General features: G+C 44.9%; 3 protein-coding genes across 15 annotated transcripts in view; 1 reads left to right on the forward strand and 2 right to left on the reverse strand.

The window, feature by feature from the left end:
- Nucleotides 1-3087, reverse strand: part of PNPLA7 (patatin like phospholipase domain containing 7) — an 88887-nt gene extending 85800 nt beyond the window's left edge. For 4 of the 12 annotated variants that reach the window (XM_071217143.1, XM_071217142.1, XM_071217141.1 and 1 more), the window contains exons 1-3: nt 3038-3063; nt 912-986; nt 683-770 (exon numbers count right to left, since the gene is read on the reverse strand). Coding sequence is in view for 8 of the 12 variants with exons in the window: in XM_058302790.2 (XP_058158773.1) it covers nt 188-270; nt 683-770; nt 912-986; nt 2463-2492 (276 nt within the window). In the remaining 4 variants the exon portion in view is untranslated. Of the gene's footprint in view, nt 1-187; nt 271-682; nt 771-911; nt 987-2462; nt 2987-3037 lie in introns of those variants that run through there. The other 8 variants (XM_058302796.2, XM_058302794.2, XM_058302790.2 and 5 more) reach the window with 7 other exon arrangements.
- A 100-nt stretch (nt 3088-3187) lies between these two features.
- MRPL41 (mitochondrial ribosomal protein L41) lies at nt 3188-3966 on the forward strand. Its single transcript, XM_004479984.5, has 2 exons — nt 3188-3292; nt 3399-3966. Exon 2 carries the CDS (start codon nt 3408-3410, stop codon nt 3813-3815), a length of 408 nt encoding a protein of 135 aa, XP_004480041.1. The 5' UTR covers nt 3188-3292; nt 3399-3407; the 3' UTR covers nt 3816-3966.
- A 4602-nt stretch (nt 3967-8568) lies between these two features.
- DPH7 (diphthamide biosynthesis 7) overlaps nt 8569-24678 on the reverse strand; it is a 39510-nt gene continuing 23400 nt past the window's right edge. Inside the window, exon 9 of one of the 2 annotated variants that reach the window (XM_012520224.4) lies at nt 8569-9063. In XM_012520224.4, coding sequence (XP_012375678.1) covers nt 8624-9063 — 440 coding nt within the window. In that variant the 3' untranslated portion in view covers nt 8569-8623. The remainder of the gene's footprint in view (nt 9064-24678) is intronic. The other variant, XM_058302803.2, reaches the window with a different exon arrangement.

Here is a 24678-nt window from a genome sequence, read left to right on the forward strand (position 1 = left end):
TACTACGTCCCCAAACTTAGAGGTGAGCAGGCAGGGGCTGTGGCCACCGCGCCCCCATGCTGCTGGGCACCCCCACAGCACTGTAGGGGCCAGGCAGTGGCACGCAGTATTCTCCTGCGACGAGCAGGGCCGCAGGGGGGGCCAGGTGCAGGCAGGCCCCACACCAGCCTCCCACAGAACCCGTTACCTTCCTCATGATCTTCCGGCCATAAAACATCACTTTGTCTCTCTTGCGAAACCTGTACTGAGGAGTGGCAGGCTGCAGCTGTCCTGCAAGAGGGGCAGGGGTCAGCCTGAGCTGGGCTAGGCCCTGCGAGGGGGGACAGCTCTGTGGGCCAGAGCTGGGCAGGTGCCAGGCCCAGATGGCACAGGCAGGCCCCTGGGAATGCAAATGCTGGAAGGCGAACTATCCTTGCCCTGTCTCTCCAGGGCATTCCTGCTGGCTGTGAAGGCAGGGCTGGGCGACAGACTCACTTCAGGTGAGGAGGATCTTCCTTCTCGGCCCGCTGACCTGTGCTGTGCAGACGTGCTCGGCCTGGGCCTGCACAGACCCCGGTTTCCCAAAACAGCCACCACAGGCTTGAGGACTGCCAGGAGCTCAAAAACCCGCACAAGCCCCAACCTCCCCCCTCTCTTGCAACAGCCCCCCACCCTGAGCTGGAGCCCAAACCAGGATACTCACGGGATTGTCTAGCCCTTCTGTACACAAAGAAGACCACGACGCCGAGCAAGACCAGGGCCAGGAGGGCTCCGACCACAATCCCCACCAGCTGGGCAGAAGGTGGAGGCAAAGCAGACCCTCAGCAAGGCGCCCAGAGGGAGGTCAAGCCAGCAGGGGCGCAAGGGGGAGCCCACCCCAATCCCACCCTGGCAGGACCCATCACCCGCAGGGAAGGGTGGGAGCTGGTTACCATGGTGGGCTGTGAGTGCTGCTCCATCAACGGCAGCCCCCAGGCGCGCAGGGTGGCGCCCAGACAGAAGCCAGCCTAGGGCAGAGAACACGCAGTCAGGGAGGGCCGAGGCAGCGCCAGGACAGCGGTGGCCCCTTCTTCAGGGGAGACTCGGTCAAGGCAGCAAGAACAGAAAGTGGAGCCAGAGCAAGACTTCCGGAAAGAAGCGGTCTTGTTGAGGATGCCAAGGTCCTCCAAGCACGCCGCTAAGAAGTGCCTGGAGAGCAGCCAGCCTCCCGCTTGCCCGCGACACAGCCAAGCAGGGCAAGCAGCTGTGCCGTCACCGAGAACAAACGCAGTGTGCAGGGCTCACACATCTGAATCCTGCACCTTCCACCTCCTTGATGGGCAGGCTGGAGGAGGAAGCCCTACTGCGCCACGGGGGATGCCAAGGCCATGGCTCAGTGCCTTCTCAACTCCAGCCAGCCGCATGTACTGCCGTCCTGCAGGCCGAGAAACCGCACAGGGCCGGCTGGACTTTGAAGACAGTAAACACCAGTTCAGGTGCCAAGCAAGAACCTGGAAGCAGAGGCCGGCTCCACGTGCCTGCTATCCTGGGGGACTCTGCGGGAAGGAGGGAGGGAGGAAGGGAATAGAGGCGTGAGCACTGGACAGTGGTGGGCAGATGGTTAGGGCAAGCGTGGGAGGATACAGGTGAGCAAGAGACCCAGCGCTCCCTTCTCCTGTTAAGCACACACCCTCTTCCAAGCAGCCAAGATAGAAGAGCAAGGAGGGGAGGGCAGTAGCCACTTGCCAACCCTTTCAAGTTCCCACTCTAGTGCCAAGGACGGAAGCAACTTGCCCCAGCCTTTCAGAGGCATGCCTGAGACCAGACTCCAAGGAAATGGGAAGAGCATTCCAAAAGCACTTCAGGGGCAGAATTCTGCCTCAAGACAGAAAACCCAACGCTTTGAACCAACACGGAGGTGGATATAAACGGGGAGGGCTTCTTGCTTCAGAACAGGGCACCTCTCCCCTGCCCTGCCGTGCGTCACGGCCTCCCGCTCGCCTCAGCACAGGGCCGCTCGCCACGTGAGGCAGGGCCCTCAGAGCCCAGCACCCCGCTTTGGGGCAGTCAGGATTATCCAAGGACACAGCCCTTGCACAGATGCTTCTTTTCCTGCTAGCGTCCCAGCCTCTGCTAGGTTTCCACTAGTGCTTTAACTGGCCTAATACTTTGACTTGGGAACAAAGGCCTCTGTGATGTGACTACAGATGTCAAACTGAGAAGATACTAAGCAAAATGAGTGGGCAAAGGCATAAAGGGACACTGGAAATAACTGTGGCCTGAGAAGAACAAGCAGGCCTTCAAACCAAGTCGGGGCCCAGCGGCTGCGCGCGAGTGCACAGCTGTCCCAGGACGAGCCTGGCCAGCAGCTCTGACAAGGTGACCGGAGGGCAGGGCGCTCGGGGCGCGCAGGCGAGAGCCACGCCGACAGGGCTGCCTCCTCCTCCAGACCCGAGCCCTGCTCGGTCCGGCATCCTCTCATCACTGAAACCCTGTTTACATACCTCCGGGCCCGCGTCCAAGTCTTCCTCCATAGCTAAAACCAAAACAAAGTCAAAAATGAAAAGAAGACGCTGGTTCAAGCTAGGGCCAGAAGTCCTGCCGACTCCCGTTATGTAAGGAGCGCGACGCTCCCACCTTGCCCACAGGGTTCCTTGCCGGGTCAAACGGTTTTCCACTGAGGCGGCACCTGCCGCCGCGGGCGCCCCCCGGAGGGCGGGCTGAGGCCGGGGCCGAGCCGTCTGGGGGTGCGCGGCAGAGGCCCCTCCCGTCTCTCCCGAGGCCGGCCTGGAGGCGCCAGGGGCGGCCCCGGGGCGGGGTGCCCTGCGTTCTCGACGGCCGAGCCCGGGCCCGGGCCCCGACCCTCCTTTCCCGCCCAGAGGGCGCGTGAGGACGGCGGGGGCGGGCGTCGAGGCGCCGCGCCTGAAGGACTCGGCCGAGAAGGAGCGCGCGAGGCGGCGCGTCGGCCGTGGGGCTGCAGGACCGCGGAGGAGCTGAGGGCGCGCCCCCGACAGCGCGGCGACCACTACGGACCCGCCTCGCGGGAACGGCCCGCTCGGGAGCGCGCGCAGCGACTCACCGGCCCGGCGCGCTCCCGACGCCCGCGCCCCCGCCCTCCCGGGCCGACCTCGCCGCTCATTGGTCGGCCCTCCCGCCGGTCCCGCCCCCTCGCAGACCTGGGGTTTTGCATTAGCCGCGGCGGTGGCCAATCGGAGCTGATCTTGCTTCTAGGTGGGGCGGTGTTGGGCCGGAAGCGGGCCGCGCCGAGACCGGAAGTCGGCGGCCGCGGGACTTCTCGAGGTGCCGGGATCGCTTGCGCGCCGGACGTGTGCAGGTGACCACTCTGCCCGTGAAGGCGGCCCGACGACTTCCGAGCGGCTCGGCACGGACTGAGCCTTCCCACGTATTCGGCGATTAACGTTTCGCTTCTCTTCCCACAGGAGCACAGCATGGGTCTCCTCACTGGAGTGACTCGAGTTCTGGTCCGGGGAGCAGACAGGATGAGCAAGTGGACCAGCAAGCGGGGCCCGCGCTCCTTCTACAAGAGCCGGGGCGCCAAGGGCACTGGCATCCGCGCTGCCAACGGGAAGTTTGTACAGATAAAAGAAATGGTCCCAGAATTTGTCGTCCCGGATTTGACCGGCTTCAAGCTTAAGCCCTACGTAAGTTACCGGGCTCCAGCCGTCACAGAGACGCCGCTGACGGCCAAACAGCTCTTTTTGGAAGCAGTTGCACCTGCTATTGAAAAAGACTTTAAAGAAGGGACTTTTGATCCTGAGAACCTGGAAAAGTATGGATTTGAGCCAACACAGGAAGGCAAGCTCTTCCAGCTGTATCCCAAAAATTTCCCACGATAGAAAGCAGAGAAGGCTGCAAACAATGAACTTTGTTTTTGCCTGTGAGCTGAAAACTGCACTGAAGCATTTTCGCAGATCATTAATTCCCTGGGTGGGGGTGGGGTGGAGTATTTCTCTCACTGCATTTATAGTAAAGACCTTTGCTACTCTATACGGTGTTTGTTTCTGGCACTAGTCATGGTGAAGTGAAAGTATGCAACAGCATACTTTAATTTGGGTGTCCTGACCTAGGCACAGTTCTTAGATTCAATTCACTGTGAAACTCCTGGGAAGAAGGTATTTTCCCAACCAAAAGGTTTTGCTAATAGCAGAACACATCACTTAATTTACAGGAGGAAGCGAATTTGCAGGCAGATTAAGCCAGATGACAATCTGGTTGATTTACCCCCAAAACTCTTCCCACAGGAATAGCCAATAAATAATGGGTTCCAAAGCAACTATGTTTTTGAGTCAGGTGAAAGTAATTGTTCTTCTTCAGGCAAACTTGAAAAATACGAGGTCATGAGAAGTTAATGCCAAAACTGGGATTCCCCTTGTAATCCAGTCCCTTTTCATGAATGCCTGATCCGTGCATAGTCCCTTAGATCTTCTACATTCCCAATTATTATTATTAAATCAGCCCTTAAACTCTAAAGGAGGCTCTGTATTAGCTAAATGTGTGCTGATGCAAAATACAGAAATGGGTTGGTTTTTTATAAAGGGTATTTATTTGGGGTAGGAGCTTACAGATAGCAGGCCATAAAGCCTAAGTTATCTCCCTCACAAAAGTCTATTTCCACATGTTGGAGCAAGATGGCTGCCGACGTCTGCAAGGGTTCAGGCTTCCTGGGTTCCCCCCTTCCAGGGTCTTGCTTCTCTCTGGGTTCGAGGTTTCCTTTCTTCCCGGGGCTGGCTTCTCTTTCCTCTGTGAGCTGACTTCCCAGGACTCCGGCTTCAATCTTCAGCATCAAACTCCAACATCAGAAACCCCCACATCAAAAGCTCCAACTCTGTCCTTTGCCACACCTCGGTGGGTGGGGACTCAACACCCTACTGATGTGACCCAATCAAAGCCCTAATCATAACTCAATCATGCCCACTAATAGGCCAGATTACAAACATAATCCAATATCTATGTTTAGAATTCATAACTACATCAAACTGCTAGACTCCACTCTCTGAATTCCAAAAAGACATTACAATATTGAAATAAATCAGTAACAATGCAAATACTAAAGTATATTACAATCAATTTAAAGAAATACAGTTTGTCTTGGCGCAAAGTCCTGTCTGCTATAGACCTCTGAAACTTACAAAACTGTTTGCAATACACAAATGGACAGACATAGGATACACATTTTCATTACAATGAGAAATTGGGAAGGAAACATGAGGCACTGGTCCTGTACAGTTGAGTAAACCTGCAGGGCATCCTCCATTTCATTTCAGGCTGAGAGTTATTCTTAAGAAGATGGTTTCTTCTCCTTGGGGCCATATGGGGACCCACCATTTCCACAGTCTTGCCCAATAGGGACATTTTCTTGGTTCCACCCTCATCAAGCATCTGGGTGTCGACCAAGTTCTGACCTCTCCCTCGAAGAGTGTTGGGGTGATTGCGACACCTTACCCAATCTTTGGGTTAGGTCTTAACCCCTCTAGTACAGTGACGTGAAGACAACATTCCCCCTAACCTTTGGCATACAGGATCAACCCTCTCAGAGCAACAAGTTGACCCCCTGGCCTTCCCTAACCTTTGGGGGACAGGTCCACCCCTCTCAGACCTGTGGGGTGCTGACGTTAACCGCCCTAATCCTTGGGGAATGTGCTCTACCCTCTTTGTACCCTGGGGCAGCAAAACTTTCCCAGAATATCAGGTAGGAACATCCACCCTCTTCAACTGTTGGGGCAAACTCACCCTCTCTGTATACATGGGTAGGGTTCCTCTCTTGGCCCAAGGTGATGTCCTAATTCCAGATCTCAGCTTCCCTGCTTTTCCTCTTAAGGCTGTTTTTTCTTCAATCTTTCCTTTCCATGTCCTTTTTACTCCAGGCTGACAGTGGTTTTGTTCGTACAACTCTCTCAAAAACCTTGTTGGTTTAGCATGCAGGAAGCAGGGATCCAAGCCATCAGACCATAAGACTTTCCACAAGTCTTTCCGAGATAACTGCATCTTCAATCCTGATTTATACGTTCCAAGTTGAGTTAGGTCCTCCAATGGGGCACTTCCATCTGGGAGCTTGATTTCCAGAGGCTTGGAATTTCCAGACTCAGTTTGGTTTTCTTTGTGCCCGACAGTTTAGTCCTCAGTATATCTCTCTCGTCTAGCATTTTGCTATAAGCTGCAAGCAAAAACCAAGCTGCACTCTCCAGGTTTACTTTGGAAATTTCTTCAGGTATTTACCAAGGCTCACCATTTTCAAAGTCTGCCTTCCATAAAACATCAGGAGTTAATCTTGCTAAGTTCTCTGCAACTTTAAAACACGGATTGCCTTTCCTCTAGTTTTCAATAATAGTTTCATCATTTACTTCTAAGGCATCGTAAAGTCTCTTTAGCAACCACATTGCTATCAACAGTGTCTTCAAAGCAATCTAGGCCTTTTCCATCAAGCATCTCACAATTCCTCAAAACAATACCCCTTACCCATTTATAAAACCATTCTAGCATTTTGGTAATTGCAAAAGCACTTTCCCACTCCTCAGTACAAAATTCTATATTAGTCAGCCAAAGGGGTGCTGATGAAAATTCCAGAAATGGGTTGTTGTTTTTGTTTTGTTTTGTTTAAGATTTATTTATTTCTCTCCCCTTACCCGACCCCCCCCAACCCCAGTTGTCTGTTCTCTGTGTCTATTTGCTGCTCTTGTTTTTTTGTCCGCTTCTGTTGTTGTCAGCGGCAAGGGAATCTGTGTTTCTTTTTGCTGCGTCATCTTGTGTCAGCTCTCCGTGTGGGTGGCGCCATTCTTAAGCAGGCTGCACTTTCTTTTGCGCTGGGCGGCACACTCCTTGTGCGTGGGGCTCCCCTACGCGGGGGACACCCCTGTGTGGCACGACACTCCTTGCGCGCATCAGCACTGCGCATGGGCCAGCTGCACACGGGTCAAGGAGGCCCAGGGTTTGAACCGCGGACCTCCCATGTGGCAGACGGACGCCCTAACCACTGGGCCAAGTCCGCCACCTGGGTTGGTTTTTATAAAGGGTATTTATTTGGGCTAGGAGCTTACAGATACCAAGCCATAAAGCATAAGTTACTTCCCTCTCCAAAGTCTAGTTCCACAAGTTGGAGCAAGATGGCTGCCGATGTCTGCGGGGATTCAGTCTTCCTGGGTTCCTCCCTTCCAAGGTCTTGCTTCTCTCTGGGTTCAAGGATCTTTCTTCCTGGGGCTGGCTTTTCTTTCCTCTGTGAGCTGACTTCCCAGGGCTCCATCTTAAGTCTTCAGCATCAAACTCTAACATCAAAACTCCAATATCAGAAACCTCCGCATCAAAGCTCCAACTCTGTCCTTTGCCATGCCTTTTATCTGTGAGTCCCCACCCACCAAGGGATGGGGATTCAACACTCTAATGATGTGGCCCAATCAAAGCACGAATCATAACTCAATCATGCTCAGTAATAGACCAGATTGCAAACATAATCCAAAATCTAGTTTTGGAATTCATAACTATATCAAACTGCTACAGAGGTCAACATTTTTTTTCAGGTGCCAGGGCTGGGGATTGAACCTTGGACTTCTTATGTGGGAAGCCTGCGCTCAACCACTGGGTTGCTTTAGCTCCCCTGAGTAGGTTTTTTCATTTGTTTGCTTGTTGTTTTTTTAGGAGGCACCAAGGACCAAACCCAGGCCCTCCCACGTGGGAAGCAGGCTCTCAATCGCTTCAGCCACATCTGCTCCCCTCCAACATTTTTCTATTGAAATAAATGGATCATTAGTTGGATCATCACTTTTATTATAAATACTAATCTCTTATAACATTCTGACCTATACTGGCATGTTGCTTTGTATCATCAGAAAGTAAGAAAGCAAAGGATATAAGTTCTCTGCCTCTGGACACGTATGTATTATATTAGTGGGCGAAGAAGTATTTGAAAATTTTAACAGGGCACATATGTCAACCTCAGAGTTCCTTCCAGAGCAGTAATATCAAAGATCTTCATTTAAAGCAGCAATCAGACATGTCACATTTCCAGAAGTCCTGATGGTCAAGGATTTGGAATCTAATCAGACTATTAAAGCTATAACAAGAAACTAGTTTGCCATATTGACCTTGCAAATTTCAAGTTAACTGCACCCTGAGGCAATTCAGAATGTCAGTATACTTCTTTTGTTTATCTGCATAGAAGTCTACCACAGGCACCTCTGGTGACACTGATAAGGTGGTATTTTAAAATGTTAATTTAAAATGACTTCTGACGTTGAGAGTAACTTTTTTTCCCAATAACTTTCCACTTAATCCAACAGTTGCTTAAATACTTTTAAGAGCTGGAAGTGAAAATACACATGAAAAACCTACCAACTTTGAGAACTGAATCCAAACCGCTCCCCCTGTACTTTAGGACAGCCCAGGGCAAGGACTCCTGACTGCCAGGCAGAACCTACTGCTCCTGCTTCAAGATCAGCAGCTTTTCTGACTGTCTACACAGGTTCCATGAAAATACACTGAGATCTGCCCGTAACCTACAGAGCATTCATTCAGAATCTAAAGACAGATGGTCTGAGCTCCAGAACAAGAAAGCCCCTCAGGGCGATTCACTCACAAACAAAATAAAGGCACATTGTATTTGTGTATGTAGAAATGGGTCTTTATTACTTCCAACAAAGCAGTCTTCCCGAGCTCAGCTCATTTCCCACTTCCAGAGGTGAAGAACATGGTCATAAAATGAGCAAGTGGCTAGGACGCAGTTTTCAAAGTTTGCTCCATCCACATGCAGGTCATGATCAAAGATCTTGCTCCCTGGGGCCAGAGACTTGCCGCTGCTCCTCTTTGTGTCTTCTGAGAGTGGCTGAAGAGAAGTCCCTGGCTTACCTCCACTCGAAAGTTTGATTTGTGTGGCATGGCCCTCTCCATCATCAACCTCTAAACGTTCAAGGGAGGGTGCTGGTGACTCGCCTGCAGTCTTCAAGTTACTGACTCCTGTGTCGCTGTGGAGAGAGGACGTGAAAGAGGCTGGCTGCTGGGCCTGCAGAGGACGGAGGGAGAACCAGGACCAGTCCGCTCCATATGCCAGCGAGTTGTGCCACATGAAGGATGAGACTATGTTCACTTCTTGCTTCTCTGAAGAGAAAAACATGACACAGCAAAACGCAACATTTTAAAAAAAGTGATCTCTTCACCCAAATGATGGCCTCTTTCTACTATCACTCTAAAGGGAGACTCAGCCAGTAGCAACCCTTCATCCATTAGCAAATTATTATTGATCAAGCAGTTATGTATGAAGGAATCATCAAGAGTGCAGGGAAGAAAAGACATTTGTCCTGCAGTGCAATGTGAGTGCTGTAGAGAGGAATTAGACCGGCCTATAAAACACATGTGAAGGATGCTTTGCCAAGTCAAAGGACTGAGCCAGAGCTTCTCAGAGAAAATATATCTGAGTAAAGATTCTAAAGCAAAGGACAATGAATAACATCACACAAAATGGTGGAGTAGTAAACTCTAGGGGTCAGTCGCTCCACCAGAGCAAACCACTGAGCAACTGGAATCAATTACTTTAGAACTCTAAAATGTGCTTGGACAAGAAGAGTGCCTGATGAAGAGAAAGGCTGCTCTTTTTTAAGTGACAGATCCAAACCAGCTACCATCTCCCACTCTTCACCCTGTTAGGTCTCTGAGGATAGAGGCCTGTGTTACTAGAGCAGGTGGGTGGAGCCAAAGCAGAAAGTGGTGGCTCCCTGAATTCCAGAAATTTGAGTTGTGTGTTTTGGTCTGTCTGGCAGTTCCCCAAGGGACTTGTGCAGAGGCCTGCTTTATTTTTGGATCTCTCAGCTACAGTGGCTTCCACTGGGAGAGCCCATTGGCAGATCTAAAAGAACAGTACCTTCTTTTTTAAAACACTTCTTGGAGTCAGACATTAAGAAAATCTTTGTCAGATCACTGGCTTAAAACAGGGATAAGAAAACAAAAACTTCAGAGGTCACATACACAACAAGAAACACATGCTTTGCAAAAATGGTTTGGAAAAATAACAAATGGCCACAGTCCTCAACAAGCAAAAATATCAATCCCTAAGAGGTGGAAGAATCAGATTTCCAGAGGTATCACATATTAGTATCAGAACGTCCCATTTTCAACAGCAAAAAAGTACATGCAAATAAATTAAAAACTATGCAAACAGAGGAACATATGAGCTGTTTTTAAAAAATCCCTGAGTTGGATTTTGTCAAATGGCTTTTCTGCATCTATTGACACGATCATATATGATCCTATTTTTTTCCCTTCATTCTGTTAATATGGTATATTACATTAAGTGATTTTCTTATGTTAAATCAAGCTTGTAGACCAGGGATAAATCCCACCTTTTTGTATAATTCTTTTCATTTGCTGTTGGATTTCTGTCTGTTAATATTTTGTTGAGGATTTTTGCATCTATAGTCATAAGAGATATTGGTCTGTAGTTTTCTTTTTTATGATATATTTATCTGGCTTTGTAATGATATATTTTTTATGATATATTTATCTGGCCTTGTAGAATTAATTAGGGAGTGTTCCCTTCTCTTCGATTTCTTGGAAGAGTGAACAGGACTGGAGCTAATTCTTAGAATATTTGGTAGAATTGCCCTGTAAGGCCATCTGGTCCTGGGCTTTTCACTGTCAGAAGGATTTGATTACTAATTCACTCTTTTGACTAGCAATTGGTTTGTTGAGATCTTCTACGACTTTGTCCATTTCATTTAGGTTATTTAATTTATTGGTGTAGATGCTCGTAGTATCCTCTCATAGTCCTATTTCAGTAAGGTCACTAGAGATGTCCCCCATTTCATTTCTGATTTTCGTTGTTGTTTTTTATTTTCTCATCCTAGCTAAAGGTCTGTCAATTTTATTGATCATTTCAAAGAAACAACTTTTGGTTTTGTTGATTCTATTGTTTTGGGGGTTTTTTCTTTTCTATTTCATTTATCACCACTCTAATCTGTTATCTCCTTCCTTCTGCTTGCTTTGGGTTTAGTTTGCGCTTTTCCTAGTTCTAGTTTTGCAGTTAGGTATCTGATGTGAAGTCTTTCTTTTCTATTAATGTAAGCACTTAGAGATATAAATTACACTCTCAACATGGCCTTTGCTGCATCCAAGTTTTGGTATGTTGTATTTTCACTTTCAGTTGTGTGAAAACGTTTCTGATTTCCTCTTTAACCCTTTGGTTGCTTACGAGTATGTTGTTTAATTTCCACATAGTAGTGAATTTTTCATTTCTCCCTCTGTTATTGATTTCTAGCTTCATTCTGTTATGGTCAGAGAATATGCATTGTATGATTTTAATATTTTTAATTTATTGAGACTTGTTTGTGATCCAATATATGGTCTATCCTAGAGAATGACCCATGGGCACATGGGAAGAATGTATTATGATTTTGCTGGGTGAAGTGTTCTGTACGTGTCTGTTAGGTGTAGTTGGTTTAGAATATCATTCAAGTCTTCTCCTTCCTTCCCTATCTTCTGACTAGATGTACTACCCATTACTGATAGCAGTATAGTAAAGTTTCCTACTATTATTGTCGGACCATCAATTTCTCCCTTCAAACCTGTATTTGCAGTATTTTGGGCACTGCTGTTAGGTGCATATATATTTATAATGGTTACATCTTGTTGAATTGACCCCTTTTTCAGGATATAATTACTATCTTTCCCCTCCTGTTTTTGACTTAAACTCTTTTTTACCTGATATTAGTATAGCTCCCCAGCTCTCTTTCGGTTACTACTTGCGTGGTCTATTTCTTTTTTCCACCCTTTCCCTTTCAGTCTACTTGTATCTTGTGTATGAAGGTGTGTCTCTTATAGACAGCATGTAATTGGATCATTCTTTTTTATTCATTCTGCCAATCTTTGCCTTTTGACTGGAGAATTCCATCCATTTAAAGTCACTAATGATTATACTGGACTTTCTTCTACCAATTTGCATGTAGCCTTTATAAGTCTTATATGTTTCTCATCCCTCGGTTCCATTAATGCCTTTTACATTTATTTGGTATTTTGTCTAGTATCATATTGAGTGCCTTCTCATTTTTATTTGGATGTAATTTTTTTTCTCTCCCCTTCTCCACACCCCTCCCCACGTTGTTTGCTATGTCCATTCACTGCATGTTCTTCTCCGCCTGTATTCTTGTCAGCGGCACCCAGAATCTGTGTCTCATTTTGTTGCGTCATCTTGCTGCGTCAGCTCTCTGTGCGTGCGGCACCATTCCTTGGCAGGCTGCACTTTTTTTCACGCTGGGTAGCTCTCCTTACAGGGTGCACTCCTTGTGCGTGGGGTTCCCCTATGTGGGGAACACCCCTGCGTGGCACGGCACTCCTTACGCCTTATCAGCACTGCACGTAGGCCAGCTCATCACATGGGTCAGGAGACCCTGGGTTTGAACCTTGGACCTCCCATGTGGTAGGCGGACGCCCTACCCGTTGAGCCAAATCTGCTTCCCATTTAGATATAATTTTCATCTATTTTCCTCGTAGTTACCATGGTTAAATTTTTTTTTAAGATTTATTTATTTTTATTTATTTCTCTCCCCTTTCCTCCTGCCCCAGTTCTATGTTCTCTGTGTGACCATTTGCTGCGTGTTCTTCTGCATCCACTTCTATCATCAGTGGCACCCGGAATCTGTGTCTCGTTTTGTTGCATCATCTTGATGTGTAAGCTCTCTGTGTGTGTGGTACCACTCCTGGGCAGGGTGAACTTTTTTCGCATTGGACGGCTCTCCTTACGGGGCACACTCCTTGCATGTGGGACTCCCCTATGCAGGGGACACCCTTGCGCAGCACGGTACTCCTTGCGTGCATCAGCACTGTGCATTGGGCCAACTCCACACAGGTCAAGGAGGCCCGGGGTTTGAACCACGGACCTCCCATGTGGTAGGCGGACACTCTATCTGTTGAGCCAAGTCAGATTCCCACCGTGGTTAAAATTTAACATCCTAAGTCTACAACAATAGTATTTGTTTTGATACAAACTTAACTTCAATAGCATGCACATATACTTTTCCTATACACCTCTTTTTTTTTGTACTAAACACTTGTCTCTCTGTACGCCGTATGTCCAAAAATACACATTGAATAATTACTTTTTAAATATACTACAATATTTGCATTATAATTACACAAATGGTTACCTTTACCACTGGTCTTTCTTTATGCCACTATGAACCACTGTCTAGTGTCCTTCCTTTCAGTCTGAAGAACTCCCTTTAGCACTGCATATAGAGCAGATCTAGTGGTTAAGACTCTCCTATTGTTCATTCATTGTTTTCAAGATATTCTTTGGTTCCTTCTCTGTATTTTTATCTCCTTAAGCATTTTTAAGATATTTTTAAAGGTTTTGTTCAGTATATCCACATTCTCATCTTCTTCATTGGTTTTTTCTGGATCAATCATCATTCCCTGTTTCTTTGACTTGTACTCTTGTTGCATACTGTACATTTTAATACTTAAAAATACTAACTCGGGGATTTATTCCTTGAGATGTCTGTTTCTTGGTTTTAAAACCAGCCGGTGATAGAGTTCATGAGCTTCAAGCCTCCTATTGGGCAAGTCCGGCCAAGGTGAATGCTGTGCTGGATTTTCCCTGTCTGGGCCTTTGTCTTGTCTTGGGCTTTTGCTGGCTAGTTGTTTTGGAATTGCCCTCTTTACAGGATTTTGGCTAACCTGTTTCCCAGGAGACAGATAGATGACCTTCTCCCTGGTGTGTGAAGCTGGCAGGCCTGTGTACCAGAATGTTTGCCTCAATCCTTTTTTTTTTACACTCCTTTCCTTAAGGCAAGCAACTTTTGCCTGGAGGGCAAATTCTGGGAGGAGGACATACCAAAAAGGACTTTCCCAAATCAAACTTTCCCAACCAAAACGAGCCAGGGACCCACAAAGCAGGCACAGAATGGCTCCAAAGAACGTTAGGGAGGGGATCACAAGGGACACAAAGAACTTCTCCAGAGGATCCCCAAAGCTGAGCTTCACTGGCCTGCCCAGCACATGCAGGCCTCGAGCTAACTGTCCCCACAGCCCTGAGGAAGCTTGAAGGGCAGGTTTAGTCTAAGCTGAAACAATGGCTGCCCTCAGAGCTGGGGCCCCAGCCATCCAAATTTGCTAACCAAAAGCCATAATGAGTGATCAGCTCTGCATACCCCTGATCTTGGGGAAGAAAAGTTTTATGACCTTTTTTCTCACCAGTGAGCTAGTCAGGGGCTGGACCCCATGGCACCATGCCTTGAGAGTGAAGGATGAGTGCCAGTAGCCACCGCATTTCCTGTTCTTTATCATAATTTATAAGCCTCTTCCTCCCACTCTTCCCAGTATGCTATACAGTGTTTTTCTGAGCTCTGGAGATTCAAAATAGCTGTTTCAGACACTTCCTGCTTTTTAAATAGTTTTGGTAAAAGGACTGAGTCCTAGAGCTCCCTCCTCTACCATTTTCCCACAATCCCTCCCAACAGTAATAATTCACCACAAACTCTTCTGCAAAACAGTAGAGAAGGGTTCATAGAAAAAATACACCAAATTTAAGTTACAGACTATATTTAGCGCACTATTTTACTTTCATAATCAGTAACTAATGTTTCAAAATAATGCAAGGTGTTTGTGGAAGGGTGATTACGGGAGTTCTGCATATTATACATGATTGTTTTGTAAGCTCACAATTTTTCTATTGAAAAGAAAAAGTAAAGGGAAGCGGATTTGGCCCAACAGACAGGGCGTCCGCCTACAACATGGGAGGTCCAAGGTTCAAACCAAGGACCTCCTGACCTCTGTGATGAGCTGGCCCAGGCACAGTGCTGATGCACGCAAGGAGTGCTGTGCCACGCAGGGGTGTCCCTCACGTAGGGGAGCCCCACATGCAAGGATCGTGCCCCTCAAGGAGAGCCGCCCAGTGTGAAAAAAGTGCAGCCTGCCCAGGAATAGTGCCGCAGACATGGAACGTTGATGCAGCAAGATGACGCAACAAAACGAGACACAGATTCTGGGTGCCGCTGACAAGAATACAAGCAGATACAGAAGAACACACAGTGAATGGACACAGAGAGCAGACTATAGTGGGGGGGGAGAAATTTTTTTAAAAAATCTTTAAAAAAAGAAGAAAAAGTAAAGATGAATACATGTAATAAAAACCCAAACTAACAAATATATATATGAGAAGGAAACACTTCTCAACTTACTCTGTGAAAATAGTATTACCCTGATACTAAAACCAGACAAGAACATCAAAAGGAAAGAAAGCTGAAAAATGGCAGAGTTCTAAGTTTTATGGGCTCCTTCTCCTAGAATAAAGAATGGGCTGGAAGAAAAGGTGTTGTAATGTACTAGGCAGTAACCCTGGAACCAAGCTGGACAAACAGAACCACCAAGGAAGTGCTGAAGGGCGAGGATGCTGCGGGCTCCGCTCCTGTGAGTGAGAGCAGGAACCAACAGCCCACCCTCAACCCTCAGCCCTAAGGAACCCGCACAGAAACGGCAGCCAACGTGGCAACGTGGATGCACTCAGGAGCAGCCACCGTGGAGAACGAGTGTGGGCGGAGGACACCTTGTCCTCCAAAGCTTGGGGCTAGAGGCAGAAGTCGGTCCGTGTGATCCCTGAAGGACCAGTGTGGACACTAGGCTCAGTTTTGGCGTTCTGGGCAGCAGCAGTTTCTGCACTCCCACTAGTACCCACTGGGAGATAAAGTGCCCGTGACCTTTCTATCGAGGTTTTCTCTCTTCTCTGGGTAGGTGTCTCTCGGCCTGGTAGGTCCTTGAGGGTCCAGTGCGGTACCAGCCTGGGCTTCGACCCTCTGAGCAGCACCAGCTCCCGGCCTCATAACAGCATCCGTCAGTATGCGCCAGGCCCTGGACTTTCCCTTTGGTTCTCTTTATTTCTCTTTTATTTGCATTTTTGTTCTGGTGGATCGCTGAGGGACTAGCACAGATGTAGTCCTCAGTTTTGGCCTTAACGTCAGAAACTTCTGGATTCCCTTTGGCATCCAGAGTGAGCTGGAGAGAAGGTGTACTTTTTTTTTTAGATAGTGTTTGTTAGCATTTAATTTTTTTCTCACTTCTTTTCTTTCTTTCTCTTGTTTTCTTGTTCTTGGTCTTATAAATTAAGTAATGAGAGAACTAGATTTCCAGCTGGAAACACTCAAAATGTCCAACAAAAAAATTACAAAATATACAAGAAGACAGGAATGTATGGCACAGGGAAAAATGAATTCAGTGGAAATTACTCCAGAGGAAGTCCAGTCTCTGGAAGCATTAATCAAAGACCTTAGATTAAATCTCCTAAATAAGATTTCCTTTACAAAGAAATAAAAGAAAGCAGGAAAACAGGATATGAACAAAATTAGAATTTCAATAATGAAGCAAATTATAAGTAAGAACCAAAAATAAATTCTGGAATGAAAACATACAATAACATAAATGAAAAATTCAGTAGAGGGGTTCAATTGCAGCTTGGAAGAGAAAAAAATAAAGGGTCAGTGAACAAAAAAATAACTGAAACCATCCAGTCTGAGAAGCAGAAAGAAAAATGGAAGTAAAAAGAATACACAGAACCTAAGAGGAGTCAGGGGACACTATCAAGTGTACAAGGATACACATCACAAGAGTCCCAGAAGAAGAGGAAAGATTAAGGGGAAGAAAAAATATTCAAAGAAATAATGACTGAAAACTTCCCAAATCTGATCAACTATATGAATATACAAATGCAAAAAGGTCAAAAAACACCAAGTAGGATGAACCCAAACTGATCTACACTCAGATACAATTTAATCAAACTATCAAATACAAAGGATAAAGACAGGGTCTTGCAAACAGGAAGAGAGATTTCATGTGTCATATACAAGAGAATTTTAATAAGATTAACATCTGATTTCTCATTAGAAACTGTGGAGGGAAGCGGATTTGGCTCAACAGATAGAGTGTCCGCCTACTACATGGGAGGTCCAAGGTTCAAACCCAGGGTCTCCTGACCCATGTGATGAGCTGGGCCACGCACAGTGCTGATGTGCGCAAGCAGTGCTGCGCCACACAGGGGTGTCCCTCGTGTAGAGGAGCCCCATACGCAAGGAGTTCGCCCTGTAAGGAGAGCCACCCAGCACTATTTAAAAAAAAGCGCAGCCTTCCCAGGAGTGGCACCGCACACAAGGAGAGATGATGCAGTAAGAGGATGCAACAAGAAGAGACAGATTCCCAGTGCCACTAACAAGAATACAAGCGGACACAGAAGAACACACAGCGAATTGACACAGAGAGCAGACAACTGGGGGCGGGGAGCAGGGAAGGGGAGAGAAATAAATAAAAAAGAAATCTTTAAAAAAAGAAAAAAAGAAACCATGGAGGCCAGAAGTCAATGGGAGGATTTAAAGTGCTGAAAGAAAAAATTTGTTATCCATGAAAAATATATCTGGCAAAGCTGTACTTCAAAACTGAGGGAGAAATTAAGCCATTTCTGAATAAACAAAAACCGAGAAATTATTACCACTATATCTGCCTAAAAAGAAATGCTAAATATGAAGGTGAATTTAAAATAATCACAAACAGAAACTAAGAAAGTTCATAAAAAAGAACCTGCCTTTCCAGGAATTACTAAAGGGGGCATTACAGCCCCAAAGAAAAAGACAGGAGAGAGAGGCCTGGAGAAGAGTGTATAAGGGAAGAATACAGAAAGGGTAACCAAAAGAGTAAAAAAAAAAACGAAAATAAGATATGACATATGAAAAACAAACAAAATGGTGAAAGTAAATAACCCATTTATTCAGTAATATCATTGAATGTGAATGGATTAAACTCCCCAATCGAAAGATACAAGCTGACAGAATGGATAAAAAACATGAGCCATGAAAGTGAAAGTTTCAAAAAAGATACTCCATGCAAACAGTAACCAAAAATGAGCAGGGGTAGCTACACTAATATTGGACAAGAGAGACTTTAAATGCAAAACAGTCATAAGAGAAAAAGAAAGCCACTATACACTAAAAAAAGGGACAATTCACCAGGAAATAATAATAGTCATAAATATCTATGCACCTAACCAGAGTGACCCAAAATACGTGAGACAAACTCTGACAAAACTGAAGGGAGAAGTAGACATCTCTACAATAATAGTTGGAGACTTCAACATACACTCACATCATTAGAGAGAATAACTAGAGAGAAGATCAACAAGATAACAGAAAATTTGAACAATATGATAAATAAGCTAGATGTAACAGAAATATACAGAATTTTGCATCCCAAATCAGCAGACGATACATTCTTATTAAGTGCTCATGGATCTTTCTCTAGGACAGACCACAAAGCAGGTCTCAATAAATATAAAGGGATTGAAATTATACATAGCACCTTCTTAGATCATAATGGAATGAAAGTAGAAATCAATATTAGATGGGAAAGGAGAAATTCACAAGTGTATGTGACTAATCAACACACTGCTAACAATAAATGAGTCAAAGAAGAAATTGTTAGAAAATTAGTAAATATATTGAGATGAAGGAAATGAATGAGAATACAATTTATCAAAATGTATGAGATACAGGAAGGCAGGGCTGAGAGGGAAAATTATAGTCATAAATGCCTGTATTAAAGAAGAAGGGAAGGAAGCGGATGTGACTCAAGCAATTGGGCTCCCACCTACCACACGGGAGGACCCAGTTTCAGTTCCTGGTGCCTCCTGGAGAAGACAAGCAAGAGAGCGAGCTGGCACAACAGGCAGGCACAGCAAGCTAACGCAACAAGCTGACTCAGCGAAGAGTAAAGACAGTAAGAGACACAACAAACCAAGGAGCTGAGGTGGCTCAAGGGACTGAGCACCCCTCTCCCACATGTGAGGTTCCAGGTTCAGCTCCTGGTGCCTCCTAAAGAGAAGACGAGCAGACAGAGCACACAACAAACAGATACAGAGAGCAGGCAGCATATGTAAACAACGAGGGGGGAATAAATAAGTAAAATAAATCTTTAAAAAATTAAAAAGAAGAAAGGAATGGATATGACTCAAGTGGGTGCAGTTCCAGTACCTCCTGAAAAAACAAAAACAACCAACAAGCAAAACAAATGAAAAAACCAACTCAGGGAACCCTCTGTGGCTCAGTGCTGAGCTCCAGCTTCCAGGTCCTGGGTTCAATCCCTGGCTCCTGGTAACTAAAAAGGAGAAGAAGAAGAAAGGGCTAAAATCAAAGATCTAAGAACAACTGGAGAAACTAGAAAAAGAACAGCAAGGAAAAAAAAGAATAAACATTAGGCAAAATAAATGAAATTGAGAACAAAAAAACAATAATGAAAATAAACAAAACCAAAATCTAATACTTTGGGAAGTTCAGTAAAATTGACAAACCATTGGCTGGATTAACCAAGAAAAAAAGAAGAGGCAAATACATAAAATCAGAAATGAAAGGGGGTTGAAGTTATGACTGACCACAAAGAAATAAAAAGTATCATAAGAAGATATTAAGAGAAACTGTATGCCAACAAACTAGACAACCTAGATGAAATGGACAAATTCCTAGAAATCCACAAACAACCTATATTGACTCTACAGGAAATACAAAAGTCTTATACATCACGACCAAGTGGGAATTTATTCCTGGTATACAAGGCCAGTTCAATATAAGAAAATGAATCAACATAATACACCACATTAACAAATTAAGGAAAAAACCTCATGATCATCCCCATCGATGCAGAAAAAGCTTTGGACAAAATCTGGCACCTTCTTGATTAAAAACACTTCAAAAAAAAGAAGGAAAATTTCTCAATACGATAAAGGGCATATATGAAAAACCCACAGGCAACACTGTACTCAATGGGGAAAGGTTGAAAGCTTTCTCTCGAAGAACAGGAACAAGACAAGGATGCCCACTGTCACCAGTGTTACTCAATATTGTGCTAGAAGTTCTAACTAGAGTAATCAGACAAGGAAAAAAAAACTAAAAGGCACGCAAATAGAAAAAGAAGATGTAAAATTCTCACTCTTAAGCAGATGACACAATCCCATACTTAAAGAATTCTGAAGTGTCTACTACAAAGCTATTTGAGCTAAAACACGTTCAGTAAAATGGCAGGATACAAGATCAACATGCAAAAATCAGTAATTTTTCTGTACACTAGTACGTACTGAACAATCTGAGAAGGGAATCAGGAAAAAGAAATTCTATCTATAATAGCAACAAAAAACCTCAAATACCTAGGAATCAATTTAACCAAAGAAGTACAGGACCTATATTCAGAAAACTACAAAAACAAGGCAAGAAGAAATCAAAGGAGACCTAAGCAAACAAAAAGACATTCTATGTTCATGGAATGGAAGACTAAATATTGTGAAGATGTTAGTCCTATCCAAACTGATTTACATATTCAAGCAATACCAATCAAAGTTCTAAAAACCTACTTTACAGAAATAGAAAAGGCATTTACCAAATTCCTTTGGAAGGGAAAGTGTATCTGAATAGCCAAAATCATTCTAAAACAGAAGAGCGATGTGAGAAAATTTTGACTGCCTGACTTTCAAACATACAACACTACAGTGGTCAAAACATCATGGTATTGGCATAAAGGTAGGTACATTAATCAGTGGAATAGAATTAAGAGTCCAGAAATAAATCATCACCTCTATGTTTTTGACGGACTTACCAAGTTCATGTTAATGGGACAAAACAGTCTTTTCCACAAATGGTGCTGGGAGAACTGGATAGCTATAACCAAAAGAATCAAAGAGGACTCCTATTTCACTCCCTGTACAAGAATCAACTCAAAATGGATCAAAGATCTAAATATAAAAAACAGGACCATAAAACTAATAAGATAAAGTAGGGAAACATCTTCAAGATTTTGTGGTAGGTGACGATTTCTTGGATCTTACACTCAAAGCATGAGCAACAAAAGAAAAAATAAATGGGACCATCTCAAAACTAAACACTCTGAACCTCAAAGGACTTTGTAGAAAGGATGAAAAGAGGGAAGTAGATGTGGCTCAAGTGACTGAGCTCTGGCCTACCACATAGGAGGTCTCAGGTTCGGTTCCCGGTGCCTCTTAGAGAAGATGAGCAAGACAGCAAGCTGGTGTGATGGGCAGGCACAGTGAGCTAATGCAACAAGATAACACAACAAGGAGATAAAAGAGGAAAGACAGTGAGAGACACAACAAAGCAAGGAGCTGAGGTGGCTCAAGCAACTGGGTGCCTCTCTCCCATAAGGGAGGTGTCCCAGGTTCAGTTCCCAGTGCCTCCTAGAAAGACGAGAAGACACAGAGAGCACAAAGCGAGTGGACACAGGAGCAGACAGCAAGCACAAACGAGGGGAAGGGGAATAAATAAATAAATCTTTAAAAAAAGAGAAAAGAAATAAAAGGATGAAAAGACAGCCAACTCAATGGATAAAATATTTGGAAATCACATGTCCAATAAGGATTTAATACCTATGATATATAAAGAGAGGCTCACCACACTCGGCAAACACATTTTGGAGCACTGCTACACCACGTGGATAGTAGTTTACTCTGTAGTTCAAACTCTCCCCGGGTACATTCAGTGGGTTCTGGCAGGATATATAATGTCCAGCATCTGACCCTGCAATATCATTTAGGACAATTCCAAAGTCCCAAAAATGCCCCCTCATCACATCTTTTCTTCACACTCCCTGCCCTCAGCAACTACTGCAGCCACTTTCTCCCCATTGATGATAAAATTTTTTCTATTAGTAGTCACAAAGTTTTACAGTAGAATATCAGTAAGTCCACTCTAATCCATATTCTATTCCTCCATCCTGTGGGCCCTGGGGTGGTGATGTCCACTCCACCTCTATATCAAGTGGGAGTTTAGATCCCACATGGATGATGGATGCAATTCTCCTGCTTGCAGTCATAGGCACTCTCGGTTCCCTGGTGTGGTGGCTGACCATCTTCACCCCCCTGTTAGCTGACCTGGCTAAGTCCAATGAACCAGAGAGTAGGAGCTGCAACTCTGCTGAGGCTCAGGGCCCTGCTGGCACATGGACAGTCCAGAGATTCAAGTCTCCTAAGCATACACCAACGCTAGCACCAACCAAGGGTTCGGTAAAAGTGACAGAAGAGGCATGTGTAGAAAGGTCACATCTGAGTCCAACTCCATCACACTCAGGAGCACAAATTCCAAAGTAAAGCCCAGTCACATGGTACTGAGCTCCAGAGCCATCTGCCATGACTATATGCCACAGTGATGGCAGAGGTTGCTGGTGTGGGAGGAGTGTGGTGGAGGGATGGGTATACAGGGACCTCTTATGTTTTTTATAATGTAACCTTTTTTGTGATGTATGTTATCTTCAAAAAAAATACAATTTACAAAAATGGTGAGGGGATGGGGTGTGGATTATATGGGAACCTCTTTATGTTTTTTTAATGTAATGTTCTATGTGATAATTCATAAGAATACTTAAAGAGTGTATAAAATTCCTAGAAATTCACAAAAGTAAAAAAAAAAAATTCAAATGCAAACAACACTTAATATTGTTAACCAATGCCTGTGTAGGAAGTGCAAGTATAAAGCACAGCAAGAAAATGGTTATCACAATAGTGTCCAACACAAAAAGGAGGTGTCGCAATGGGAAGGGCACAGGGGAGCTTTGGGAATGGTGCAATGACATGTTCTTGACATGAGTGGCTGTAACATGGGTGCTTGCTTTATAATTAGTCATTAAGCTATATATTTATGGCTTATGATTTTATCTGTAGGCATTATACATCACAATTTTAAAATGTTTTCTTAAAAAAAAAACTAAAAAATAATAATAAAGAGATGCTACAACTAAACAATAAAAAGACGAAAGACTAAAAAGTGAGCATAAGATTTGAATAGACATTTCTCCAAAGAAGAAATACAAATGGTGGGAAACGGACTTTGGCCCAGTGGTTAGGGCGTCCGTCTACCACATGGAAGGTCCGCGGTTCAAGCCCCGGGCCTCCTTGACCCGTGTGGAGCTGGCCCATGCGCAGTGCTGCTGCGCGCAAGGAGTGCCCTGCCACACAGGGGTGTCCCCCGCGTAGGGCAGCCCCACGCGCGAGGAGTGCGCCCATAAGGAGACCGCCCAGCGCGAAGGAGGGAGCAGCCTGCTGAGGAATGGCGCCACCCACACTTCCCGTGCCGCTGACGACAACAGAAGCGGACAAAGAAACAAGACGCAGCAAAAAGACACAGAAAACAGACAACCGGGGGAGGGGAGGGGAATTAAATAAATAAATAATAAATCTTTAAAAAAAAAAAAAAAGAAATACAAATGGTGAAAAAACACATGAAAAAATGTTCAATATCACTGGCAATTAGGGAAACACAAATTAAAGTTACAATGAGATGTCATTTCACACCTATTAGACTGGTCACTATTTTTTTTTAAAGATTTATTTATTTATTAATTTATTTCTCTCCCTTTCCCCCCACCCCGGTTGTCTGTTCTCTGTGTCTGTTTGCTGCATCTTCTTTTGTCCGCTTCTGTTGTTGTCAGCGGCACGGGAATCTGTGTCTCTTTTTTGCTGCATCATCTTGTTGTGTCATTTCTTCATGTGGCCGGCGCCATTCTTGGGCAGGCTGCACTTTCTTTCGCATTGGGCAGCTCTCCATGCACGTGGGGCTCCCCTACGCTGGGGACACCCCTGTGTGGCAGGGCACTCCTTGTGCACATCAGCACTGCGCATGGGCTAGCTCCACACGGGTCAAAGAGGCCCGGGGTCTGAACCGCGGACCTCCTATGTAGTAGACGGACGCCCTAACTACTGGGCCAAGTCCACCGCCTGGCCACTATTAAAAGAACAGAAAACTGCAAATGTTGGAGAGGATGTGGAAAGACAGGAACACTTATTCACCACTGGTGGGAATGGAGAATGTAAAATGGTACAGCCATTATTTGGCAGTTCCTGAAGAAGGTGAATACAAACTTGCCACGTGACCCTGCAATACCACTACTGGATATATATCCAGAAGAACTGAGAGCAGTGACATCAACAGATGTCTACACACTGATGTTGACAGAAGTGTAATTAACAATTGCCAAAAGATGGAATAGTGGAGTGGGTGTAGCTCAGTGGTTGACTGTCTGCTTCACATGTATGAGGTCCCAGTTTCAGGGCCTGGTACCTCCTAAGAACGATGACAACAACCCAGGTGACCGCTAACCGAATGAGGGGTAAACAAACTATGATATATCCACATGATGGAATATTATGCAGCTCTAAGAAGAAATGAAGTTGTGAGGCATATGACAAACAAGGATAAACCTGGAGAATACTGTTAAGTGAAGTAAGCCAGATAAAAAAATGATAAATATTGTATTATTGTGCTACTATGAACTAAATATATTGTGTAAACTCATGGAATTAATAACTAGAACATGGGTCACCAGAAAATAGAGTTTAGAGAATGGAAAGCTGAGTGTTAACCAGTGCAGAATTGGTAAGATTGTTCGTTAATCTTTGGGAATGAAAAGAAAAGGTGAAAGCACAACACAGTGTTTGTAACTCACAATGCTATTGTATGAGTATGACAGTGGTTGAAAGAGAACGTCTAAGGCCATGTCTATTACCAGAAGGAAAGCTGAAAACTAACATGGGAAAGTACAGCATGGTAAAACCTCACGTGAAGGATGAATATGGGTGATGCTGCATAAATAAGACTATTTTTCCTTCAAACTGAACAAATTTATGTTAGTGTTACAAGATGCTAATAGCAGACAAAAAAAATATGCTAAGTGAAAGAAACCATACACAAAGAA

Source organism: Dasypus novemcinctus, chromosome 8 (assembly GCF_030445035.2).
Source record: "Dasypus novemcinctus isolate mDasNov1 chromosome 8, mDasNov1.1.hap2, whole genome shotgun sequence".
Taxonomy (NCBI): Eukaryota; Metazoa; Chordata; class Mammalia; order Cingulata; family Dasypodidae; genus Dasypus; species Dasypus novemcinctus.